The following is a 10,240-nucleotide window of genomic DNA, read 5'->3' on the forward strand; positions in this document are numbered from 1 at the left end:
AATTGTCTATTCATATCATTTTACATTTTCTCTCAGGTTTTGGTATTTTTCCTTCAAATTTTTCCATATTAGGGATATTATGTTATATATATGTTGTATATCATATAGCTGTGATATATGTCGCAAATATTTTCTCCCTTTTTTTCATTTGTCTTTTGATTTTGTTTATGATGGGTTTTTTGTTGTTTCTTGTGGGAGAGCATGGAAAAGAATTTGTTTTTTATGTAGTCAGTTTATCAGTCTTTTCTTTCATTGTGTCTTGATTTTGAGTCATCAGTAGAGAGACTTTCACTGTACCCTGGATAAAGAGGAATTTACCTATGTTTTCTCTAGTACTTGTCTGTTTTCATTTTTATCCCTCATCCATTCAGAGTTTATTCTGTATGTTTTGAGATAGGAATCTAATTTTTGTTGTTTTTGCAAATGGATAACCAGATTTCTGAGTTCCCTTTATTAAAACGTTCATCTTTACCCTTTAGTGAATAATCAGGGTCTGTTTCTTGAGTTTCTATACTAGCAGTTTTCCCACTCTTGGTGACAAGATCCCTTTAATATTGTTAACTATTGTTGAGGATCTTAAGTAACTTTTGTTCATGTGGGTTATATTTTGTCCGCTTGATCTGTCTTGTACTGGTGTCTTAAGGTCTCCTGTTGTTAATCTTTCTGTATTTCCTTGCCTCTATTGTAGTTTTTGCTTTATAAAGGTAGTCACTGTTATTTGATACATAGATATTTATAAATGTTTTGTCTTCATTTTGAATTATAGCTTTTAAGGTTAATGCCTTTGGTTTGAATTCTAATTTGCCCAGTATACCTTTGTCTATCTCTTTAATTTTAGCCTTTCTGAATCTTTTTATTTAACTATATCTCATGAATACAACATATACTTGGGTCTTGCTTTGTGAGTCAAATTGAAAATCTTTTTCTTTTGTTAGACAAGTTAAACTCATTCTGATAAGACATATTTTTTTTATCTCGCCTCTGTCATTTTATGATTATTATGCATATTGTGTTACATTTTCTGTGTTTCTGTCTCTAATATTTCCTTTGTTCTGTTTTTGAAGTTCTTTTTGGTAGTCAGGATATTTTGTACTTTGTTCTTGTGGTTACCTTTAAATTATACCTTTTTTAATGCCTTTTTTCCCTTGCTTTCTTACTTAATCTTTTACTGTGTGGTGTGTGATTATTTAATGGTGTCCTTTATCTCCTACCTATTGCCTATATGTTAATAAATGAGCTTTTTTACTTTTCTCTTTGCCTCCGTTTTTAGTTACTTTATTTCTACACATAACATATAGCATGTCATATAACAAATGATTCTTTACACTCATCTCTACCTTTTTTTTTAATCTTAGATCTTTAACTAAGTATATCGAATACTCACCATTAGTTTTTTTGCTGAAGTTCCGCAGTCACCTTATTGGTTAGATGAAGTTCATCTTTATTCTGCAAGATGGGCTCATGAATACAGAATTCTCTGAGGTCTTGCATATTTAAAACTTTTTCTGGGGCCGGCCCCGTGGCTTAGCGGTTAAGTGCGCACGCTCCGCTACTGGCGGCCCGGGTTCGGATCCTGGGCGCGCACTGATGCACCCTTTGTCCGGCCATACTAAGACAGCGTCCCACATACAGCAACTAGAAGGATGTGCCGCTATGACATGCAACTATCTATTGGGTCTTTGGGGAGAAAAAGGGAAAAAAAAAAAAAAGAGGAGGATTGGCAATAGGTGTTAGCTCAGGGCTAGTCTTCCTCAGCAAAAAGAGGATTGGCATGGGTGTTAGCTCAGGGCTTATCTTCCTCAACAACAACAAAAAAAACTTTTTCTGTAGCCCTGACACTTGAAAAACAGCTTGATTAGATATGGAATCTTTGGTTCACACTTAACTTTCCTTGAGGGTTGTTTTTTTTTTAATGTTGCGTTGCTTTGTATATTGTTTTTGAGAAGTCTAATGCCAGTTTTATTCTCTTGTTCTTGTAAGTTATTTCATCTTTTTTCCTGGGGGCCCTAAGGATATTTTTTCTTTAATTTTGAAGTCTTACTTTTGAAGTTTTACCAGGATGTATGTTAGACTTGATTATTGCAGGTCAGTTTGCCTTGGCATCTGGTGGACCTTTTCAGTCTTTCTCTGTCTTCTGTTTCAATGACTTTCTCTCTGACACTTTTTACCTTTTTTCTTATCTCGTTTTTATTCTCTTAATTGTTTTCCCATTGTTCTTTAATGCCCCTTATTAAATCTTGTTTTTGTTTTTTTCAAATTTATTCTTCCTTAGGCATCTTGTAATTCAGGCCTCATTTCTAACATGATTTTGTCCTTTCCTTTTAGTTCCTTTCCTGATTTGAATCACTTCTTCCCTTCTTGGTCTCTTTCTTCTTAGTTTTTAAATTTCTGGTTTAAGACAGGATTTTCTTTGCCCCTCACATCTAAATGCTTGTTTGAAAATATTTAATCAGATTAGAATGTTGTGTTACAGTTTTCTTCTGCTTGGTAATTGGTTTTTTGGGGGAGGGGGGAGGATTTTCATCAGCTGAATTGCTTAGATTCTCATTTTCTGTGTTCTTTTTTATAGTAGTTTTGTATAGATGAAGCCTGTATTTGCATTTCTGTGGACAAGATTGGTGGCTTGGGGTGGTTTACAAGATTCCTACTTCAAGAGCTTCCTCTTCTGGAAGTTTTAACAAAGTATAGTGCCTTTATTGGATGACGCTTTTTAAGGAGAGGAATTGTAGTTCCATCAATTTTTTAAATTTTTTTGTGTCTAGTAGGATCCTAAATTTTTCTTTTGCTTTTTCCTTACACTACATGTTTTCCACAGGGGGACTGGCCCCGTGGCGTAGTGGTCAAGTTTGGCGCACTCTGCTTTGGCAGCCCATGTTCTCCAGGTTTGGATCCTGGGAGCAAACCTACCCTACTCATCAGCTATGCTGTGGCGGCAATCCACATATAAAGTAGAGGAAGATTGGCACAGATGTTAGCTCAGGGCTAATCTTCCTCAAGCAAAAAAAAAAAAAAAGAGAAAGATTGGCAACACATGTTAGCTCAGGGCTAATCTTCCTCAGAACAAAAAAAACCACACATGTTTTCCACAAGATGTCTTTCCATCCCTCTCAACATTCTTCTCCACAAAGCATTCCCTTTCCTGCATCCACTTTAAGTCCTTTCTTTCTACTCAGTACTCTCTCTACCAGTATGCTTTTTCAATATTCTCACGCTTAGGGTGGACTTTTTCTCTCTGGCTTAGTTTTTAGGTTTGTACCTAGTTCCCTTCTCTCTCTTACAGTTTTTCCCAAACTGCCCTTGCTCTTCATGAGAGCTCGCAATGGGAAAATGGGAAAAAGCTTGCTGGGATTTGCCATATATTTTCTTTTTTATTCTTTTTTTTTTTTTTTTTGTGAGGAAGATCAGCCCTGAGCTAACATCCATGCCAATCCTCCTCCTTTTTCTCCCCAAAGCCCCAGTAGATAGTTGTATGTGGTAGTTGCACATCCTTCTAGTTGCTGTATGTGGGACGCGGCCTCAGCATGGCCAGACAAGTGGTACATGGGTGCGTGCCCAGGATCCGAACCCGGGCTGCCAGTAGCGGAGCGTGCGCACTTAACCGCTAAGCCACGGGGCCGGCCCGTATTTTCTAGTTATGGATAATTTGAAGTTTGGGTATTCTCTGTTTTCTGGTTATACTGAGGATGTGTTTTTGTGATATTTCATTGGTTCTTTTTGTTCTTTATTGTTCTTTTGGAGGATGGGTTGGGAGATTTAGACTAGCATTAGTCCTTGAGTTGGAGAGTTGGTCTTTCACTCTGAACATCAGGAGATCTCTCATTGCTACTTGACTGACACTTTTATGGCACTGCATATGATTCTTTATCCAATAAAGTGGACCAAGTAGATACTGCTATTTTATTCCACATTTTGCATAAAAGTGTTTTGGTTATAACATCCATTAGTTTAAAAGTGTCCAGTGGAAAGATTCATATAATAAAATTAGTAACAGTTTCAGAAACTGGTTAAGATAGTTTTTCTGGCAGGATATTCAGTGAGGTGTTGTTATTAGAAGAGGAATATGGAAGTGATTGTGATACATATGGACTAAAACCTTTCATTTGTGGTCCATTCCTTGTGCAGTTAACTAAGTATAGATAATTGATATCTGTCATCTTTTTAAGCTCAGTGTTTTCATATTAATTTTAAAATAATTTTAACATTACTGTTTTTATTATGCTTAAGGTTTCATTGTGCTTGCCCTAAAATATAAGGGAAAAACCCACAATAATGTTCATATACAACATCTTAAAATCAGTTAAGTCTAGGAAAATGTTAATGATGGAACTTAAGGTTGATAGTTCTGAAATAAATTTTAGAAAACAGAAAATAAGTTGATGAATTTATTAAGTATTAGGCTCTTATTTTATGAATTTACAATAGTAATTATCTTTTTTTGTTGTTGCAGTTGGTGGTATCCTTACTTCTGTGCCTTCTGGACTGGATCATGGCCTTACCTCTAAAGATGCTGTTCCAACCAGTCCATGCTGCAGGAGCAGAGAATGATAAAACAGAAAAATCTGTTCTCAATTGCATTTATAAGGTAAACTTCTTTGCTTTATTGTTTATTTGGTAACCAAGGGCTTTTAAAACCTAAAAAAACAACATTTCTTAGTATTACATTTTCATTGTTTTAGAGCTAGGTGTTTTCTAAGAATGTAGATTTATCTTACAGTACCTAAGAATAATTAAAAAGTACTTCCCACAAGACACTGTTGTTTCATTGCAGAAATTTGAAAGGAATCAAATCTTTGTTGAATATGAGAATCATCAGTTAAATTTTACTCGTTCATCTTTTTAAGAGGTGATAAGTTTTACTTTGATTGAAGAGCTAAGTTTTAAAATATTTAAAATTTTTGTGAAGCTCTTGTATTACCAGTTGACCTTTTTCTCCTTATACCTTTATTTAGTTATTTATTTTCACTGAAAAGGAAAGCTTGGTATTTTTTTCCCCCTGTATTTTCAGGTCTTACATGGGTGTGTCTATGGAGCTCAGTGTTTTAGCAATCCAAGGTATTTTCCACTAAGCCTTTCTGATTTGGCATCTGTCGATTATGATCCTTTTATGCATTTGGAAAGTCTGAAAGAGCCTGAACCTCTGCACTCCCCTGATTCAGAACGATCTTCTAAACTCCAGCCTGTAACAGAAGGTAAAATGAATTCTCTTCAGGACAGTATTGTTGCTTGGGTTCTCTCATGGTATGATTTGAGGCTATGGGTAGAAATAATGGAGGAGAATATATCTTACTTTGCACTTGTTTACCTTACCCTGTATATTATAGCAAAACTCATGTTAAAGAAATAACTTCAGATACACGATTACTAAGATTATATGTGATGACGTTCTCTTAATATACTTAGCTAAGTTATTCTAAGTTCTTTTTGATAGTTTATTTTATACACCATAGGATTTATATAATTGAATAAGAGATTTAGCTTTGGAGTCTGACAGACCTGGTATTGAATTTTGACTCTCATTTAATAGTTGAATGACTATATGTCTGTTTCCTTATTTGTAAAATGGGAATAATGATATTCATTCCCTCATAGGGTTGTTTTGAGTACTAAATAAGATAATGTGTGTAAAACCTTTTGCACAGTTCTTGGTACATAGTGAACTTGGTAATTTTTTTAAGCCACCTTTTTTCTACATTCATCGAGTTTACTATCTGATTATAAGGGAAAGATGTAAACCAACTTATAATGTGAGTTTAAAAAGTACATTCAAGATACAGAAGTAGCCCAGAGGAACCCAGCAGTTATTGAAGTGTTTTAAGGAGGTGATATACATGATAAAATAGTATTAAGAGTACTTTGACAATAGTATTTTACAGAAGTAGGCAAATTAGGGCCCACACCTGCCACCAATTTCTATAAATAAAGTTTTATTGGGACACATCCATGCTGTTCATTTATGTATCGTTATGGCTGCTTTTATGCAGCAACAGTAGTGTTAAGTAGTTGCCACAGAGATCATGTGGCCCATAAAACCAATAATATTTACTGTCTGGCCCCTTACAGAAAAAGTTTGCTGATCTGTGGTATATCAGATTGCTTTTAGGGAGGTTAGCCCAGGAGCAGAGAGACCAATGAATAGGCCAAGCTAGAGTTGCTAAAGGCTTAAATTGGTTAGATTTTCCCCAAACTAAACCAAGAATATAAGAAAGTTCAGAGCTTTGGGAGGGAAAATGAGGAGGGCATTGTTGGAAATGGTTTAGTTTGCCTGCCTATTGGATGTTCATATGAAGACGTCTAGTGGACAGTTCATTATATACGCAGATCTAGATCTTAGCAGAGAGGTCTTTGTTAGGAGTGTGTGTGTGTGTGTGTGTGTGTGTGTGTGTGTGTGTTCTGAGAAGAAAAAGTTGGAAAGGAAGGAAAACCAGGAGAGAGTAATTGCTCAGAAACAAAGAGAGGAAAAAGATTTTTAAAAGCCTGGCCAGCAGTATTAAATGATAGAGAGGTCAAATACAAAAAGATCGACAAACATGTCTGCTTTAGTTTCAGAGAAGTAGGTGGCAGAAGCAGGTGGCTGTGGATTGAGAAGCAAGGGAGTTTAAAGAGGTAGAGCCATCTGTCAAAAGTCCTTTTTAAAGAAGCTTGACTGTTTAAAAAAGAAAAAGAAAGAAAGAAAAGAAAAGTGATAAAACAGTAGGTAAGCTAAAGAATGATTTATGGGTTAAGGGAGTTTTAAGGATGAAGCGAATTGAACTTACGTATAAGCTGAGAATGAAGGTGGGAAGAGGATCATTGATAGAGTGAAGTTCCTGAAGGGATGAGTTGGAAAGTATAGGTGCTAATATTAGCCCTTTTTCTGAGACCAGAAGGAAGAAGATAGAAGTAAATTAAGGGGATTGACAGAAGTTATTGAGGGCCCAATAGAAAATGGAAACTACAAAGTTTTGGTCGCACCGATCAACATTCAGTAAGATGGAATGGGAGAAATACAAGGGAACTGTGGCTTGCAGAATATTGGTATATGGTTTAGTCATGGAATCTAGGCTTGGTAAGGATTGAACTGATGCTAGGAAATGACTAATAAGTTGGAAGAAAACGGAGTGATCCAGGGAGTCAGAAAATAGATGTGGTTAGTAATGAGCAGTTAGAACAGTGATTCCCAGCCTGGGCTGCACCTGAGGATACTGATGCTCTGGTCCCATTTGTAGAGATTTTGATATATTGATCTGGGATTGCTGGGAATTTTTAAAGCTTTGCAGGTAATTAACACACAGCCAAGGTTGGGAACCCCTGAGAGCATCACTAAGTTAGGACAGTGGTTTTTAAAATTAGTTTTAAGCAGTGAAACCTCTTCAAATAAATTTCACAAGGAAACCCATTTATGAAACTTTTTCAGCTAGAGCTGCAGCAGGGTGGAGGCCTGGGGTCCTACTGAATTCTCTCCCATCCAACTCCAAGAGCCTTCTCCAAGGGCTCTACAAGAGAGAATGGGGAAGTCTCTCCACCAGGAGGTTATAGTCAAAGAGTAAGCTATTAAGGAGGAGTTTGAATTTTAAAGGTAGAATAGTTATAAGTGATTAAAAAATGTAGGACATGGGGCCGGCCCTGTGGTGCAGTGGTTAAGTGTGCGTGCTCCGCTGTGGTGGCCCGGGGTTCGCAGGTTGGGATCCCAGGCGTGCACCAACGCACAGTTTGTCAAGTCATGCTGTGGCGGCGTCCCATATAAAGTAGAGGAAGATGGACACAGATGTTAGCCCAGGGCCAGTCTTCCTCAGCAAAAAAAAAAAGAAGAGGATTGGCATCGGATGTTAACTCAAGGCTGGTTTTCCTCACAAAAAAAAATGTAGCATGTGGCCATGATAATGGATTGATGACATAGAATGCAAGTGAAGATATGAAGTTAGACATCAGCGAAATAGGGCTAGGGTTTTGGCTTAAGCACAAGTTGCTAATAGTTTGTCTAGAGCACATATAAAAGTGAAATAGGAATATAAATTTAAATTATAGCTCAGATATAATAGAGATATACTGGTCAGTACAGCATAGCAAAATAATTTAGACAATTCTTGATATAGGCGACTTTAAAATTATTTCTTTAGATTTGGCATAGTGAAATAGTATTTATTTTACTTAAAAACAAAGTTATATGAAAAGATTACTTGCTTTTTGCAGTTTTAAAGGTGTAAAATGATAAAGTTTGATTCGGGGCAGTATAGTGTACTTCTTAAACAGTGAAGTAAATAGTTTACTTATGTTAGGGGAAGTTTTAATGTATTTCATACAAAATTTACTGTACTGTTAACAGTCACTGTAAAAGACACAAAGATTTAAATAGATGAGCTTTATATTGATACCAAATACTCCACGGAGTACTATTCTCTAAATGTATTAAGTTATTCCCTTTGGATTTTCGAACGTATTAAGGACCAGATAAATGCAGAACCTTTTAGGAACAGCTGTGAGCTAGCAGCAGGTGATTCTGTGGTCTGTAGTGACTACATGCTGTGGGTTTTTTTAATGTGGCAAAAATGACTAATCATTATGCCCTTGTCTAAGGCATGCTTCATCATCTTCAAGTACTTTTTTGGCCCAAGATTTCTAAACATAGAATGTCCCTAATAAGCTCAGTATTGGGTTGAACAAGTCTGATTTGAGAACTATTGGCAGGAGTAGCTGTAATTATTAAATTTACTAAAGGATAAAGCAAGGTAGTGAAGTTGGCTTTTTGTCAAATGGCAGTAGTCTTATTAGCAAAAAGTCATCATTTGCAGGGTCAGAGTGAAAGGAGGCTCCAAAGGATTCATTCTGTCCTAATTACAGTTTCACCTCTACATATTATGCAAAGCTAATATTTAAAGCATTTGCCAAAATTAACTTCCTCTGCATGTTCTATTACAGTGCAGTGAATTGCAGCAGCTTTCTATGTCTTGCTGCTTTTGTATGCCATAATAATCTGTAATGATGGGTTTGCTGCAAATGCCGTAGGGTTTGTTTAATCTGACAATCTGAAAAGACAACTCTGAATAGACTTATTTAAATGAATGCTAGTTACACAAAGCTTGAGAAGCATCAATATCTTCATTTTGCATTTTCTTACAAGGTTGGTTATTTTAGAATTTCATTTTGAATTTCTAAATTAGAGAATTTCATATGTTTTCTTTATATCTGAGTAGACATGTAGAAGAGAGAAATGTATGTTCTATAGTTTATAACTAAAAAATAAATCTAACTGCCCAATTAACAAATTGAGAGATTTTTATCCTTTTTATATATATCTTGAATTTAGAGAAGCAGCTTAGGAAAGAAAATGCCTTTACCTATGTCTGAAATCTAAATTTATTTTTTAAGTGTTCTCAATGTTAATAATTCTGACCGACTTATGAACATGCTCATTTAAAGTGCATTCCCACTGTCTCTTCTTTTGGAAGAGCATGTATAGGATAGATGTTTTAGGGAAAGAGCAGGCTCATTCTTGTAGTTTATTTATAAGCGAGTTTGAAAAAGGAATTCAAAACCTATGTTACTAAGAAGGCTAGAAAATTTGAATGATTTATATTGTTTCTATTATATCCAACTTTGTATATGAGTTTTCAATTCATCTTTACAAAAAGTCTGTGTTATTCTTAGAGAAAAATGGGGTTTAAGGATTTTTATGTGATTTGTCCATGATCACAGAGCAAGCCAGAGACAAAGTCAGGAATATTTTCTTTTCTGTGATCTATTTCTATTAAATTAACACTTTTTCACTTCTTCAGAAATGTTCTGCAAACAAGATTCACTGCTTAGAACAAGTCACTTATTTAAGTTTATCACTCAAAAGGAAGAAAGGGGAAAAAGAAAATAAAGAACAGAAATTTTTTTTCCTACATCAGAAATTAAAAAATCTTTAATTTGTATTACCACTTAAAACTTGATTTAGTCTTATTTAAATGAGCTTTTTCAATTGATCTTGGCCGTTTGTTTAATAATTTATACTAAATAATTTTTTTGAAGTTACTGTACACAGACAAAAGGTAAATTTTGAATTCATTGTTTCCATATGTCACAGTGATTTGCCAAAAGAAAAGGGCAGTTTAACCAAAGAGAAAACTATGGAAATTAGAGTTGTGGTAAAAATGGAAATAACACTGAGCTGGGAAGCGAAAGATGAGCCCTGATGTGAAATCTTCTATGGCAGGCAAATCCCTTAAATTCAATGAACCCGTTTGTTCTCATATGCAAACTGAGCAGTTACTGGCTAGAT

The 10,240-nt window shown here is 35.4% G+C and overlaps 1 protein-coding gene across 8 annotated transcripts in view; it reads left to right on the top strand.

Annotated features, from left to right (window-relative positions):
• Positions 1 to 10,240, top strand: part of RALGAPA1 (Ral GTPase activating protein catalytic subunit alpha 1) — a 241,377-nt gene that overhangs the window by 145,128 nt on the left and 86,009 nt on the right. For all 8 annotated transcript variants that reach the window (XM_087422563.1, XM_087422573.1, XM_014792116.2 and 5 more), the window contains 2 exons: positions 4,448 to 4,582; positions 5,006 to 5,189. In XM_087422563.1, coding sequence (XP_087278689.1) covers positions 4,448 to 4,582; positions 5,006 to 5,189 — 319 coding nt within the window. The remainder of the gene's footprint in view (positions 1 to 4,447; positions 4,583 to 5,005; positions 5,190 to 10,240) is intronic.

The sequence above is a fragment of the Ceratotherium simum genome, chromosome 3 (genome assembly GCF_057802395.1).
Source record: "Ceratotherium simum simum isolate JZ-2026a chromosome 3, ASM5780239v1, whole genome shotgun sequence".
Lineage (NCBI taxonomy): Eukaryota > Metazoa > Chordata > Mammalia > Perissodactyla > Rhinocerotidae > Ceratotherium > Ceratotherium simum.